Below are 17,085 nucleotides of genomic sequence, written 5' to 3' on the forward strand. Positions count from 1 at the left end.
AACATGGTACGTCTTAAAACATTCCAAACCCTAGTAGCCTTAGTAGCAACAGCCTGACATTGAGTAGACCATTGTAATTTGCTATTAATTTGAATCCCCAGATACTTCACAAGATTAGTCCATTGTAGTGGTTGATCTCCAATGAAATAAGTAAAAGTAATAGGCTTCCTTTTGTTGGTAATAGATAAAGCTTCACACTTAAGAGGATTCAAATTAAGCTGCCACAGTTTAGACCATGAGACTATAGCAGAAAGATCCTTCTGTAATAGCTGGCAATCTTTCACTGATTTCACACTAAAATAAAGGAGTACATCATCGGCGAACAGCTTTAATTTGCACACATTAGGTATTGAAGACAGCTCATCTATGTAAAGTAAAAACAACAGATGGTAGTGAATTGTCTATAAGATTAACTGTTGTAGCTGAACTCCCTACAGAATAACTTGCAATGTAATATAATTCTATAATGGACTAAGTTATAAACGTAGCTGAATGCTCTATTAGGGTGACTGTTCTATTAGAGTATGTCGATCTCGCATATGCTACACGTAGGTGGCTTTGGAATCATAACTCTGTGGTATGTACTCCGATTCTTCTGTACTACTGCAAGGACTTTCTATGATAGTTATTCCAGCTACACACCGATTTTCAGCTCATTTCTCTAAGCGGTTTGCCTGGTAGGCGTGAAAACTAATAGTTTTTTATTCATAAAAATCGATCGCATAATTGTGACACAGGTTGGAGTTTGTGTCATATCTCGATGGTCCTTAACTGGATTCCTTTCAAACCACAAAAAGGTACTCCTACGATAGTTATTCCATCTACATAGCAATTTTCAGCTCATTCCTTCAAGCGGTTTACCCTGTGGGCGTGACAGACCTTCGACCTTATTTTACGCAAATAATCAGTAATAACTCCGTGAATGTTCATCGGATTCTTACCAAACTTGGTACTGAGCTTCGCCTTAATGAGCCCTTCAAGTGTGCCAAGTGTTAGCCCGATTGGAGCACGCATTTGTGTTTTATGGCGGATTTTGCGAAGTGTGCAAAAAGAAGAAAAAAAACGAAGAAAACCAACCCAAACTTTGGCCGCTCGTATTTCGGAAATGGCTGGAGCGATTTTCTTCAAATTTGGAATGTGGACTCCCCTACCTAGTCGGCACTTCTGTAGCAACTTTGGTTTCAATCAGATAAGGAATCATGCAGCTCCAAAGGTGTGAATATTGCGTTTACTTTCTCCCTGTTAATATACTCACGGTGTGGCGCGCCGGCTTCTTGGGCCGCATGACACACTACCGTGTGTCTTGATATAAATTAAGTGAGGTGAGCAAATGACAGCAGTGACAAAGTGGTAAAGGGTTTCAGCATCTATTTGTGAAGAACCCTGGTTCAAACACTGAAAAAGCATTTTTGTGCACATTTTTTTTTACTTCTCGGTTACTGTTCTATTCAACCATGCTTGCATGTTTGGTTTTTGCTTGATATCCCCTTAGTTAATACTCTCAGTACTTCTAAAGTACAAAAGGTTTGTGTAACGATGTTCAGCCTATCTGCATACCAAGTTTTTCTATCAGTAGTTTATCTTGCAGGAGTGACAAAAATTGCACTTGCAATTTTTTGCCACTTTTACCAATCTGTCCACATATTGGAAGATAAGTGTGCAATAATATATTTTATGAACCAAATTTGAAAAGGCTTGCTCAAGGTATAGAAGTTTTTGTACAGTAGGTGGTGTGAAAAGAAACTTAATGTGGAAGAGGATGAAGAAAAATGCGAGGAAAATAGAATGAATTTTGAAGGAGTGTATCTCAAAGATGGCTGGACCGATTTAGCTCAAATTTAGTATGGAAGATGTCCCACCCTGAGGGATGTTGCACAGAAAATACAAGCTATTGTCTGTTCATTAGCTGAGGTAAGAATCACAATTACTTGATTCCTCTAAAGTACACACTTGCCTGTCACACACCAGGCACTACTGGAGATTTTGTCCATGAAAATCCAATCAAAAAAATGTTCACCCTGTGAAAAGTAAAGTATTCATTGGTGGCATCAATGAAATTTTATTTTCATAGCATTTTCATAGGAAATTTTAATAAAAACCCAATGAAAAATTACCAATGAAAATTCCATGAAAAGCAATTTCAAAGTATTTTCAGTGGTAATTTTTGATTGGGTTTTCATTAAATTTTCCTATGAAAATGCTATGAAAATAAAATTTCATTGATGCCACCCAATGAATACTTCACTTTTCACAGGGTGAACATTTTTTTTCATTGGATTTTCATGGACAAAATCTCCAGTAGTGAGGGGCTTTCCTTAGCCTGATTACATGGTCATCTTCTTCTTCATGCAAGGAAACCATACCAAGACTCCTGATTTGCACTATGCCATGGTGACAATAAAAATATTATAAACCTAAAATATTGAACAGGTCCAATAGCTGGATCTTACCACTTGTATTTTTGATGGTGAGACTTTGACCCTAATAAACACATCACTACAGTTACATTAAGCATAATTCACTGTCTGTATGAAGATAAGATTTTGAGGTGACCTAGCATTGGTCGCCCTTGAATTTATCTTACCTTCATACAGCTATAGTGTCCTTGACGGTTGAGTTATGATGGATTACTGCCATACAAATAGCAAAAAAATGTTTGTATAGCTGCTGTACAAATAGTCACTCTATAATATTCTGCATTGATATTTTCCTTAGAAGAAACCACAAGTCATTGAAATATGCTACTGTAAAAGGTAGTATAACAGTAGCTACTTGTAAAACGATTGGATTGCTCCTGAAAACAGAGCACCCTTAATCAAAAAGAGCATGGTAACCATGCACTGTAAAAATTTAGTCGTGAATTGCTCTGCCACAATACTCACTACTTTTAAGTAGTGACGTTCACTACTTTTTGTAGTGAACGTCACTACATTTTGTAGTGAACGTCACTACTTGGTGGTCAATGTAGTGACGTTCACTACAAAATTAGTAGTGAACGTCACTACACAAAAATAGTGAGTATTGTGGCAGACATTAGTAGTGACGTTTACTACATTTAGTAGTGACGTTCACTAGTTTGTTTTTACTGTGTGCCCTTGAATGATCAGAGCACGGTGACTACATCCTTAAGCTATCAGAACATAGTGACCACACTCATTACAGGTTTTTGCAATTGAATTCGTCGCCTTTGCGATTGAATTCGTCCCGTTTGCAATTAAATTCATCAGTTTTGCAATTGAATTCGTCCCGTTTGCAATTGAATTCGTCGGTTTTGCAATTGAATTCGTCCTGTTTGCAATTGAATTTGTCGGTTTTGCAGTTGAATTAGTCGGTTTTGCAATAGACTTTGTCGCGTTTGCATTACAATTCGTCATCAGATGAGGTACGACACGAATTAAGCGCTATTGAAAAGAATTCGAAGTGATTATTATTATCAAGACACACGGTAGTGTGTCGTGCGGCCCAAGAAGCCGGCGCGTAACACCCGTGAGTATATTGACAGGAAGAAAGAAAATGCAATATTCGCACCTCCGTAGCTCTGTGCTTCCTTGATGAAACAAGACGATTTTTGCTGTGGACATGCCCTCTAACTGCAGCACTCCACATTCCAAATTTGAGCGAAATCGCTTTGCGCGTTCCCGAGATATGCGACCTCAAAAATTGGCTCAGTTTCTTCGTTTTTTTTTCTTATTTTTCTTTTTCTTGTCGCACACTTACAAAAACTGCTATAAAACTCGAACGCCATATCCGATAGCCTTGAAATTTGGCACACAGAAGGGGGGTATAAAGGCGCATCTCGGTACCAACTTTAGCTGGAATACGATAAACAGGCAAAGAGTTATGAGCGATTATTCACGAAAAATAACACCAATATGTTGTCACGCCTACAGGGTAAACCGCGTATAGGAAGAAACTGAAAATCGGTGGGTGAATAGGTAAACTATTGAACCTCAAACCTTTTGTGGTTTGAAAGAAATCGAGCTAAAAACCAGGAAGATACCACGAAAAAACCAACAGTGTGTAACAATTATGCAATCGAGATCAGCTAATAAAAAACGACTGCTTGCCACGCCTACCAGATAAACCGCTTGGGGTAATGCTTTGAAAATCGTTGTACAGATGGAGTAATCATCTTAAAAGGCTCATCAATGGTGTAGAAGAATCAGACTTAAAACCACGGAGTTATAACACAAAATCCAACTTGGTGCAGCAAGTGCGAGATCGAGATACTCTAATAGAGCAGTCATCCTAATAGAGCAGTCACCCTGAAGAGAATTCAAGAGATCAGCTAGAAATAAGAAACCTGCATAGAGATCAGCTAGAAGAAGTTACCTTGTAGGGAGTTCATGCAACTATGGAAAGAGATAGTTCAGCTAGAAAAAATCACCTTGTAGAGTTCAGCTACAAACAAATCGCCCTGTGGAGAGATCAATAGAAGAAGTTACCTTGCAGAGAGTTCAGCTACAAAGAAACCATCATGTAGAGAGTTCAGCTACAAACAAATCTCCCTGTAGAGAGATTAGCTAGAAGAAGTTACCTTGTAGAGAGTTCAGCTACAAAGAATCCATCATGTAGAGAGTTCAGCTACAAACAAATCTCCCTGTAGAGAGATCAGCTAGAAGAAGTTACCTTGTAGAGAATTCAGCTTCAAATAAATCACCCTGTAGAAAGATCAGCTAGAAGAGGTCACCTTGTAGAGAGTTCAGTTACAAAAAAACCACCATGTAGAGAGCTCAGCTACAAACTAGTGACCTTGTAGAGACATCAGCTAGAAGAAGTTACCTTGTAGAGAGTTCAGCTACAAAGAAACCATTCTTTAAAGAGCTCAGCTGCAAACAAATCACCTGTAAAGAATTCAGCTACAAATAAATCACCCTGTAGAAAGATGAGCTAGAAAAAGTTACCTTGTAGAGAGTTCAGTTACAAAGAAACCATCATGTAGAGAATTCAGCTACAAACTAGTGACTCTGTAGAGACATCAGCTAGAAGAAGTTACCTTGAGAGAGTTCAGCTACAAAGAAACCATTATTTATTTAAAGAGCTCAGCTGCAAACAAATCACCTATACAGAATTCAGCTACAAACAAATCACCATGTAGAGAGATCAGCTAGAAGAAGTTAACTTGTAGAGAGTTCAGCTACAAAGAAACCATCATTTAGAGAGTTCAGCTCCAAACAAATCACCTGTAGAGAGTTCAGCTACTAACAAATCACCCTGTAGAGAGATCAGCTAGAAGAAGTTACCTTGTAGATCGTTCAGCTACAAAGAAACCACCATGTAGAGAGTTTAGCTGCAAAGAAATCACCCTGTATAAAATTCTGCCACAAACAAATTGCCCTGTAGAAAGATCAGTTAGAAGTTACCTTGTAGAGAGTTCAGCTACAAAGAAACCATTTTGTAAAGAGCTCAGCTGCAAACAAATCACCTGTACAGAATTCAGTTACAAACAAATCACCCTGTAGAGAGATCAGCTAGAAGAAGTTAACTTGTAGGGAGTTCAGCTACAAAGAAACCATCATTTAGAAAGTTCAGCTTCAAACAAATCACCTGTAGAGAGTTCAGCTACTAACAAATCGCCCTGTGGAGAGATCAATAGAAGAAGTTACCTTGCAGAGAGTTCAGCTACAAAGAAACCATCATGTAGAGAGTTCAGCTACAAACAAATCTCCCTGTAGAGAGATTAGCTAGAAGAAGTTACCTTGTAGAGAGTTCAGCTACAAAGAATCCATCATGTAGAGAGTTCAGCTACAAACAAATCTCCCTGTAGAGAGATCAGCTAGAAGAAGTTACCTTGTAGAGAATTCAGCTTCAAACAAATCACCCTGTAGAAAGATCAGCTAGAAGAGGTCACCTTGTAGAGAGTTCAGTTACAAAAAAACCACCATGTAGAGAGCTCAGCTACAAACTAGTGACCTTGTAGAGACATCAGCTAGAAGAAGTTACCTTGTAGAGAGTTCAGCTACAAAGAAACCATTCTTTAAAGAGCTCAGCTGCAAACAAATCACCTGTAAAGAATTCAGCTACAAATAAATCACCCTGTAGAAAGATGAGCTAGAAAAAGTTACCTTGTAGAGAGTTCAGTTACAAAGAAACCATCATGTAGAGAATTCAGCTACAAACTAGTGACTCTGTAGAGACATCAGCTAGAAGAAGTTACCTTGAGAGAGTTCAGCTACAAAGAAACCATTATTTATTTAAAGAGCTCAGCTGCAAACAAATCACCTATACAGAATTCAGCTACAAACAAATCACCATGTAGAGAGATCAGCTAGAAGAAGTTAACTTGTAGAGAGTTCAGCTACAAAGAAACCATCATTTAGAGAGTTCAGCTTCAAACAAATCACCTGTAGAGAGTTCAGCTACTAACAAATCACCCTGTAGAGAGATCAGCTAGAAGATGTTACCTTGTAGATAGTTCAGCTACAAACAAATCTCCCTGTAGAGAGATCAGCTAGAAGAAATTACCTTGTAGAGAGTTCAGCTACAAAGAAACCATCATGTGGAGAGTTCAGCTGCAAAGAAATCACCACTGCCCAAATTTCAAGGCGATAGCTCTTTCCAATCTGAAGTTATCAATTGTCAAAGTTGGCAAATTGGATGTGTGTGGAAGGCCCCTTTTCGCAAATCCGGTCACATATGTATTATATATATAATTTGTACATTTACTGATAAAATATTTAAAGTACATCTACTTCATCTTTTCTTCTTCCTGTAGTAAAGAAAAAAAACATAGGTTAAAAAAGTCCCAAAGCTGGCCACAGGCCGGCTTTGGGGTATACAAATACAAAAAGAAATGAAATCTAATCCAAAACAGCCAAGCTGTAAAAAAAGTGTGCGGCCCTCAGAAATGCTATGGTGAAAAAAGATGTGAAATCCAAGGTGGCGGCCAAGAAATGGCTGTGATGGTAGGTTAATAGTAAAAATTTTAATAACGACAATTCAGGTGAATTTTTGTGCCGCTTCACAAAATTTACCTGAATTGTCATTATTAAAATTTTTACCATTAACCTACCATCACAGCGATTTCTTGGCCGCCACCTTGAATTTCACATCTTTTTTCACCATAGCCTTTCTGAGGGCCGCACACTTTTTTTACAGCTTGGCTGTTTTGGATTAGATTGTATAATGTAGAAACCTCAATCACGAGTATAATGTACATGATTAGTTAACAAACTAAACGTTAATAAACTTAATTACATGTAACTATAATAGTAAAGATTTAAAAGTATCAACATTATCAGTTTCCACGAGGTGATCAGGTAGGTGATTCCATAGATTGCATTCTTCAAATAATTAAATCACGGAAAATCAATCCATAGACAAGATTTGATGAACTGCAAAGCTACTTAGACACCTGAGCAGTTGATTTTCACTGGTTTTCTCCTCCCAACTTGCTGCTTGGCTTTATTTCATACGGTTAGTTATTCATCACGTGACGGTTCTCCAATAGGCTGTGTATATCGAAACTGAACCACTGGGGTTGAATGGGGTAGACTGCATCGTTGGATTAAGAATAAGAAAATAGTTCAATTGGCACGTATTTTTTGTTGATAACTCCATGAAATAGCTTCCCTGTACAAAACATATGTGCTCACGTGTGCATGTCGTACCTCCTCTGATTCGTCATAGTATTAGTATTAGTATTTGTGTTACAGGTAAAGAAGGTTCAAGGATCCTGTAAAGCCTGAACTGTACAAAAAGAATTTAACAAATTTGCAACTACATAGCAAAAACTTGTATACAATAATAGTTAACTAATTAATAATCATACAATAAAGTAGACCAGCCACTGTCGAGAAAATTTTTAAAACCATTAAGTGTGGGTGCATTAACTATGTGATTGGGTAAACTGTTCCAGTCATTGATGGCTCGTACAGTGAAAAAAGTAGATCTCACTCTTGATGTTGCTTGAGGTTTAAATAACTTGTAATTGCGACCCCTAGTTGTTGATGAAGTTGCAGTAGTAAACAAATCTGATGTATCTAGAGTGAAATGGCTGTGTAAAGGCTGATAGAACATTATCATATCTCCGCGCAGTCTGCAGTATTTAAGTGATGGCAAGTTTAGAGCAGTGAGGCGATCATTATTTGTGCAGTTTTGAAGATCCTGGACCAATTTTGTGGCTCTTCTCTGTATATTCTCTATTTGTTCTTGATCTAGAATGTATTGTGGTCCCCAGATGATGTTACCATACTCTAACACTGGGCGGATATATGATTTATACAAGTTGATGAATGTAGCATGGTCGAAATTCTGAAAAGTCTTGTGAATAACTGCTAGTAGTCTGATAGCTTTCTTGGCAACTGTGGTGGTATGATCGTGAAACTTTAACTGATTGTCAATCATTATTCCCAAGTCCCTTACAACATCACAAGATGTAATAGTAGTGCCATCAATTACATATTCACCAAATCCGTGAGGTTTACCTAAGTGTAACCAAATTACACTTACTAATGTTGAACTTCAGTTGCCACTTCTTAGACCATGCAAAAGGCAAATTTATATCTTGTTGAAGTTGGCAAAAGTCGTCCACTGTCCTGATAGTTCTGAACATCTTCACGTCATCTGCAAATTGAAAAATGGGACTATTAACTATTAAGGGCATGTTGCTGACATATATATTAAACAAAATAGGGCCCAAAACAGAGCCTTGAAGCACTCCACTACTGACACTTGACCAATCTGATGCATGACTGTTCAGTACAACTTTCTGCTTCCTTCCCACAAGAAATTCTTCACCCACACTAGCAGCTTGCCAGATATGCCACACCCTTGCAACTTGGAAATTAAACGGTTGTGTGGGACGGAATCAAATGCCTTAGCAAAATCAAAATACAAGATATCAACAGAATGGCCATCGTCAAGCGCTTTGGTCCAATCGTTCATGGCCAATAACAGTTGAGTTGAACAGGATCTTCCAGGAGGAAAGCCATGCTGATGAGGAAGTATCACATTATTAGTCATCAAATGTTCTTGGATGTTGTCTTTAATGATGGATTCCAAGATTCTACAAATAGGCGAGGTCATACTAATAGGACGGTAATTACTAACATTAGAGCGATCTCCCTTCTTATGTACTGGAGTTATTAAAGCTTCCTTCCAGTGCTTGGGTAGTACTGAACACTCCAAGGACTTGTTATACAGGAAAGATAAAGGACTACTTAGCTCTTGTGCACATTCTTTTAAGCAAAATAGTGGCCAGCCCTCTGAGCCAGGAGCTTTATTGGGGTTCAGCTGGGTCAGTTTGTCAAACACTATTGCTGGAGTAATTGTGATGTCTGTAAGTGAAGAATGGCAACCATCTAATTGGTACTGGGGGATTGATGTACAGTCCTCTTTAGTAAATACACTAGTGAAAAATTTATTGAAAAGCTCACACTTTTCTTGATCTGAGTCAGCAGCAGAATTATGATCACGTCGTAGTGAATTAATTGATGGGCGTGTCTTGAGACGTGAAGTCACAAACAAAATGGCTCCAAGAAACCAACCGTTCATTAAGAGATGAATTATTTATGCCATGGAGAGTTACACTTGAGACACTAGAAGGTAATTGGAGCTGGTAGTACGCAAAGTTGATAGCTGTCTGACAAGTTAATTAGCTTGCTCGCGAGTGACCACACCCATCGCGAATAGCATAGTAGAGTTTGGAATGTTGCTGGATAGGCTGTAGAGGAAGAATTATTGCCTTATAAAGAGTTGTTTACTACTGTTGTACTTGAACAAGTTCTTGTAGCAGCTGCTACATCATGTTTTCGTGTTTGTTCCAGCTGCCATTCTTGTTACGGACAAATTTAACTGCAAAAGCGACGAATTCTATTGCAAAACCAATGAATTTAATTGCAAACGGGATGAATTCAGTTGCAAAACCGATGAATTCAATTGCAAACGGGACAAATTCAATTGCAAAAGTGACAAACTCAATTGCAAACGGGACGAATTCAATTGCAAAGTCGCCGAATTCAATTGCAAAAACCTGTAATGATCTAGCTGTAATCAGTTGCAATTTTACTGTGGAAAACAAGACATGGAAAATGTAGCCCTTAATTTAGATTGTGTAGTTCATTCACTACAGCGAGTTTGAGATATTCTAATAAAGCAGTCATAGCCATGGATTTTAATAGAATCAACTACATGTGATATCATAGCTAACAACGAGTGCAAAGTGCATAAAAGTAGTGAAATAATACAGAAGATGTAAATGATGGTATTACAACATAGCTATGTGGAAAAAATCTCTACTTTGACTTTGAACAGATGGTGATAACATACCAAAGTAGAAATTTTCCCACATCTCTTGTTTCACTACTTTGCTTGAATCCCCTGAGGACAGGATTAAATGGCTTCCACAGTAGGGTGCTGCAGTACAGGCACCTCACTGGCAAACATCCAAGGTCCTACTTGGATGTCACATGCAGTATTGTATGTATACATAAACCGTTGACATATGCTTTCTTGATTCATGCCATGTCCTCATCAATGTAATGGGTACACAGGTATTTGTTTTTAATTTTTATCAATATAATTATTGTTTACCTTCAAGGCTGCTTGTCTTGCTGTGGCTCTCTTACTTCACTACTTTTTCATGGCTGCATTCAGCTGGATGCTTTGTGAAGGAATTCTACTGTTTATTATGCTTAAGTTTGTATTTTACAAAGGATTTTTTAAGAAAAAGCTGTTTTTCTTGTCAGTTGGCTGGGGTAAGTTACAGTACCCTATAGATATTCATTTATTGTACACATATACTCAGGTCTGCCTATTCCTATTGTTGCTGTATCAGGTTCTCTATCACATGAACAGTATGCTATCAATGACAGGTACATACATACCTGTTCAATTGTACTGACAATGTATGCATCAGTATACTGCTATTCTCAGTATATTTGCATTATATTTAGCTTGTTGTTTAGTAAACCAGACATATTTTATAGATAATTTAAAGGCCTGCTTGTTTTGTTAAGTGGTAATAATAACTTTTGGGGGTGTCAAACACTCTGCTTCATCACCCTGTTACACACCTTTCCAAAGCCTGGAACCACATGAAGATATGACATATTATTGTTTGTGGTGGCTTTCTTCACATGCATGTTAAAGTAGTAGCAAGCTGTATTGATATACATATGTGCAGACTATTGAAATAATCAACAAAACTTTAATTATCTAAGGTTTCATCAGTGTGCACAGTGTTTACACTGACACATACAGTACACTAGTAAAGATTATTCACAACTTCTCTCTGCATAGGTGTTGGATATCTGAGGAAAATGGTGCCATATGGGCCTTTATCGGTCCCATGTTACTGATCATTGCGGTTAGAAATGTCCAAATGTTTATATAAGTTTATGCACAGATATGAATTTACCTTTTCCAGGTGAACATGTTTTTCCTAATTATAGCTTTTTATGAAGTGTTTAAAAGTAAATACAGCAGTATGACCACTGAGAAAGCCACCAAACATGAAACTGTAAAGTAAGGAATAATGAATGCACTAATCTTCAGTTGTACAGCATATCACATAGGCATATGTTACATTATATTCCACTGAGCATCCCTGTGTGTACAGAATAAGATACATGACTGTTCTAAGATATATATGCTAAGATTTTCCAGTCTGTTGTCCTATGTATTGTAATGCATGTGCCTAACAGTGCAGAACAAATGACAGATTCAAACAAAATTTAAGTGACAGTGTGTTCTGTTACTGTGGATATTTGTGAATAAGCTAAAACTATTACTCATCTTCTTGTTGTGACTCCATTATCATCTGTGAATGCCTCTTCAGTTAACAGGTTTTAACACATGCATAATTGTACTAGGACAGCAGGCTCAAAATTCTTTGTACAATAGATGTTATAACTCTTATAAGTGTTAATATTATGTATACGTAGGTCATTACTAAAAGCAGCAGTGATATTTGTTCCCTTACTCGGTTGCACTTGGGTATTTGGAGTGTTAGCTATAAATGAGGACACAGTTGTGTTTGCCTGGATATTTACAGTACTGAACTCACTACAGGTAAAATAAACCCTATACAAATACAGTTTTACTGTACAAAAAGGGCACATCCACGAATGTAAAAGTACTCGGTGACTTTAAGAGGTAGGATCTATTTATCATTGCCAGTGTTGGGCAAGTTACTTTTTACAAGTAACTAGTTACATATTACATATTACTTGCAACTGAACTATTTAGTTAAAGTTACATATTACCCATAAAATAAAGTAACTATAATCTAATCCAAAACAGCCAAGCTGTAAAAAAAGAGTGCGGCCCTCAAAAAGGCTATGGTGAAAAAAGATGTGAAATCCAAGGTGGCAGCCAAGAAATGGCTGTGATGGTAGGTTAATGGTAAAAATTTTAATAACAACAATTCAGGTGAATTTTGGTGCCACTTGGTATTGGCACAAAATTCATCTGAATTGTTGTTATTAAAATTTTTACCATTAACTTACCATCACAGCCATTTCTTGGCCGCCACCTTGGATTTCACATCTTTTTTCACCATAGCCTTTTTGAGGGCCACACTCTTTTTTTACAGCTTGGCTGTTTTGGATTAGATTTCACTTCTTTTTGTATTTGTATACCCCAAAGCCGGCCTATGGCCAGCTTTGGGGCTTTGTAACCTTATCTTATTTTTCTTTTCCACAGGAAAGAAGAAAAAATGAAGTAGATGAATACTGTAAATATTTCTGATTTTATCAGTAAATGTACAAATTATATATATATATAAGTATATATATAATCTAATCCAAAACAGCCAAGCTGTAAAAAAAAGTGTGCGGCCTTCAAAAGGCTATGGTGAAAAAAGATGTGAAATCCAAGGTTGCAGCCAAGAAATGGCTGTGATGGTAGGTTAATGGCAAAAATTTTAATTACGACAATTCAGGTGAATTTGCGTTGCCTCCTCCACTAGGATTTGGCGCCAAATTCACCTGAATTGTCGTAATTAAAATTTTTGCCATTAACCTACCATCACAGCCATTTCTAGTCGCCACCTTGGATTTCACATCTTTTTTCACCATAGCCTTTTGAGGGCCACACACTTTTTTTACAGCTTGGCTGTTTTGGATTAGATTTCACTTCTTTTTGTATTTGTATACCCCAAAGCCGGCTTATGGCCGGATTTGGAGCTTTTTTAACCTATCATTTTTTCTTTACCACAGGAAGAAGAAAAGATGAAGCAGATGTTAAATACTTTAAATATTTCTGAATTTATCAGTAAATGTACAAGTTATATATATAAAATACATATATTTATTACAGAACTCTCTGCATGGTGGTTTCTTTGCAACTTAACACTCTACTAGGTGACTTCCTCTAACTGATCTCTCTACTGGGTGATTTGTTTGTAGCTGAACTATCTACAAGGTGACTTCTTCTAGCTGATCTCTCTACAGGGTGAATTGTTTGCAGCTGAACTATCTACAAGGTAACTTCTTCTAGCTGATCTCTCTACAGGGTGATTTGTTTGTAGCTGAATTCTGTACAGGTGATTTGTTTGCAGCTGAACTCATTACAAAATGGTTTCTTTGTAGCTAAACTCTCTACAAGGTGAATTCTTCTAGCTGATCTTTCTACAGGGTGATTTGTTTGTAGTTGAACTCTCTACAAGGAAACTGCTTCTAACTGATCTCTGTACAGGGTGAATTGTTTGTAGCTGAACTGTCTACAACATAATTTCTTCTAGCTGATCTCTCTACAGGGTGATTTGTTTGTAGCTGAATTCTGTACAGGTGATTTGTTTGCAGCTGAACTCATTACAAAATGGTTTCTTTGTAGCTGAACTCTCTACAAGGTAACTTCTTCTAGCTGATCTTTCTACTGGGTGATTTGTTTGTAACTGAATTTTCTACAGGGTAATTTGTTTGCAGCTGAACTCTCTACATGGTGGTTTCTTTGTTGCTGAACTCTCTACAAGGTGACTCTTCTTGTTGATCTTTCTAGAGGGTAATTTGTTTGTAGCTGAACTCTCTACAGGTGATTTGTTTGCAGCTGAACTCTCTACATGATGGTTTCTTTGTAGCTGAACTCTGTACAGGGTAATTTCTTCTAGCTGATCCCTCTACAGGGTGATTTGTTTGTAGCTGAACTCTCTACATGGTGGTTTCTTTGTAGCTGAACTCTCTACAAGGTGACTTCTTCTAGCTGAACTACGTAGTTGAACTCCCTACAAGGTAACTTCTTCTACCTGATATCTCTACAGAGTATAATGTTTGTAGCTTATCTCTATACAGGTTACTAGTTTCTAGCTGATCTTTTGAATTCTTTTCAGGGTGACTGCTCTATTAGAGTATCTCAATCTCGCACTTGCTACACCAAGTTTGATTTCGTGTTATGACTCCGTGGCTTTAAGTATGATTCTTCTACACCATTGAAGATCCTTTCTAAGATGATTACTCCATCTGTACAGCAAATTTCAAGGAATTACCTCAAGCGGTTTTTCTGGTGGGCGTGGAAAGTAGTCGTTTTTCTATTAGTTAATCTCGATTGCATAATTGTTACACAGTGTTGGTTTTTTCATTGTATCTTCCTGGTTTTTAGTTCGATTTCTTTCAAACCACAAAGGTTTGAGGTTCAATAGTTAACCTATTCACCCACCGATTTTCAGCTTCTTCCCGTAAGCGGTTTACCCTGTAGGCGTGACAACATATTGGTGTTATTTTTCGTGAATAATGGCTAATAACTCTGCCTATTTATTGTATTCCAGCCAAATTTGGTACAGAGATGCGCCTTTATACCCCCCTTCTGTGTGCCAAATTTCAAGGAAATCGGATATTGCGTTCGCGTTTTATAGCTGTTTTTGTAAGTGTACGAAAATAGGAAGAAAAATAAGAAGAAAATAAAAACCAAGAAACTAAGCCAATTTTTGAAGTCGCATATCTCGGGAACGCTTAAGCGATTTCGCTCAAATTTGGAATTTGGAGTACTGAAGTTGGAGGGAGTGTCCACAACAAAAATCGTCTTGTTTCATCAAGGCAGCACAGAGCTACGGAGGTGCGAAAATTGCGTTTTCTTTCTTCCTGTCAATATACTCACAGGTGTTGCGCGCCGGCTTCTTGGGCTGCACGACACACTACTGTGTGTCTTGATAATCATTACATATTATATTACTTTGTGTCCATAGCCTTAAGCTGTCACATGTGAAACTACCACTTTATCACATGACATGACTGCGTTGTTGGACAATGTGCAAATCTTAGTTAGTAGTAAGAAGCTGGTGAATAAACTTCATTCAGTAGGCTTCATTACTTTGTTGTGGCTAGGCGTTACTCAGTGGATTACTAACAAGATTAGTAACTTTGTTACTTGTTGTAATAATATTACGTAATATTAGATTCATTACAGTAACCATATTGCTTAGGTAACGCGTTGCATTTGTAAGTAAAGTAACTTGAGTTATATTACTTGTTTTTATAGCATATTTTGTTATATTACTTGGTTGCCACAAAAGTAATAATATTATGTAACGCGTTACTCCCAACACTGATCATTGACTTGTGTAGCCTTGCTGCATTCCAAATTAATAATTAACTGTAATTGGCAAGTAAATTAGTTGCAAATTGGTAATGGTGTTTCGAGTTCACTGCCTGAAAGCTTTTATGAGAACATGAATTTTTTTTGGAAATGCATGGCGACTTGCATTGGCTAATTGAAAAAGCCGTATTTCAGAAATTCATATCAGACTGCAGCAATATGTTAACTCCAGCTTTGATTAGCCTTCTACTAGTGAAATCTACAAGAAATTGGCATGCTACATTGTGTGGTTGTATTATCTAATAGAACAATCAGTACACAATCAAAATACTCTTATTGAGCAGTCACTTCATTGTTGTTAGTTAAAGTGAAGTTCATAAAGATGTGTTAAATTGTTCTAATAGAGTATACACTACTTAACACACCAAAAGAAATAATTATCACTGTTTCAACAGTAAACACCTTACTTTGCCAACTGTGATTTATCCAGAATTTTGGCTTGCTATAGGAGGCAGGTGTTCCATAAGTTTTTCCACAGTCTGTTAGCAATCTCATGGAAACATAAAGTCACGACTCAGTGCCGTACCCTTTAAAGACGAAATGGATTTTGATTAACTGTAGATTATAATTACTTGAAGTAGCTAGCTTGTTAGCAAGCATCAGCAATATACAGTTGATTATACTGTAGTGGTAACTTGTAGTTAGTATAGTGCTTGTAGTTAATATAGTGGTAACTAATAGAATGTACTTTTGCTTTGAACTGTGCATGTAATATGTAAGAGATGCAGTGCTAGGATTCTTCAGTGGATAACAACTCTGAAGGAATGTTTATCCGCTGAAGAATCCTAGCAATGCATGTCTTAGTTATTTAGACAATGGCCCCTGTAATTGTATTTTTGTTAGTACCCCACAAAGTATGCAACTTGTTTATCAAAATTGGGCGTCTGGATTCAGTGGAATGGAATGGTGGAATGGACTGGAATGGAATGGTGGACTGGAATGGAATGGTGGAATGGAACGGTACTTTGGTAATTTCAATTTTTGGTCACCTCTTTATAAAGACTACCTTCTAACAAAGACCACCTCTTTATAAAGACCGTTTTACTTTAATGTTTAAAATGCTGCTATCTTGTTGTTTTAGAGTGTATCCCCATAGAATGGTCTTATTGATCAGTTGTGCGCCACATGCCTAGAAAAATCAGAGTGACATCTGATTTGTAATACAGCAATATACCCCATGCAAAAACAGTTTAGCTGTATAAAAGTGACGTTCCCATCAAACTAAAAGTAACTGACAACTAAAGGAGCTATTATTTGGGTGAGGCCAAGAAATACTGACAAATAACTTGCTATAATTTATAAAAATTTGGTCCTTTATCATTCACTCATGCTGCATTCCTAATTAATTCCCTGTAACTTTAATTGGCTAGTAATTTATTATTATTAGCAATTTACAGTGACCAGCACAGAAGGTCTGACAGCAACATGTGCTGCAGCCTTAGGATTACCTAACCTAATTTCAAGGACTTAGAACTAGCTGCCTTTTTTCTCCTCTACAACACCGAACTATTGAGAAAAGTACCAATTTACTAGCCAATTGGATTTACAGGGAAT

At 37.3% G+C, this 17,085-nt stretch overlaps 1 protein-coding gene across 5 annotated transcripts in view; it reads left to right on the forward strand.

The window, feature by feature from the left end:
• LOC136254604 (fibropellin-1-like) overlaps positions 1-17,085 on the forward strand; it is a 176,871-nt gene that overhangs the window by 149,574 nt on the left and 10,212 nt on the right. For 3 of the 5 annotated variants that reach the window (XM_066047351.1, XM_066047350.1, XM_066047352.1), the window contains exons 16-20: positions 10,541-10,697; positions 10,748-10,814; positions 11,242-11,308; positions 11,369-11,466; positions 11,886-12,012. In XM_066047351.1, coding sequence (XP_065903423.1) covers positions 10,541-10,697; positions 10,748-10,814; positions 11,242-11,308; positions 11,369-11,466; positions 11,886-12,012 — 516 coding nt within the window. Of the gene's footprint in view, positions 1-1,724; positions 1,880-10,540; positions 10,698-10,747; positions 10,815-11,241; positions 11,309-11,368; positions 11,467-11,885; positions 12,013-17,085 lie in introns of those variants that run through there. The other 2 variants (XM_066047354.1, XM_066047353.1) reach the window with 2 other exon arrangements.

This window comes from Dysidea avara, chromosome 4 (genome assembly GCF_963678975.1).
Source record: "Dysidea avara chromosome 4, odDysAvar1.4, whole genome shotgun sequence".
Lineage (NCBI taxonomy): Eukaryota > Metazoa > Porifera > Demospongiae > Dictyoceratida > Dysideidae > Dysidea > Dysidea avara.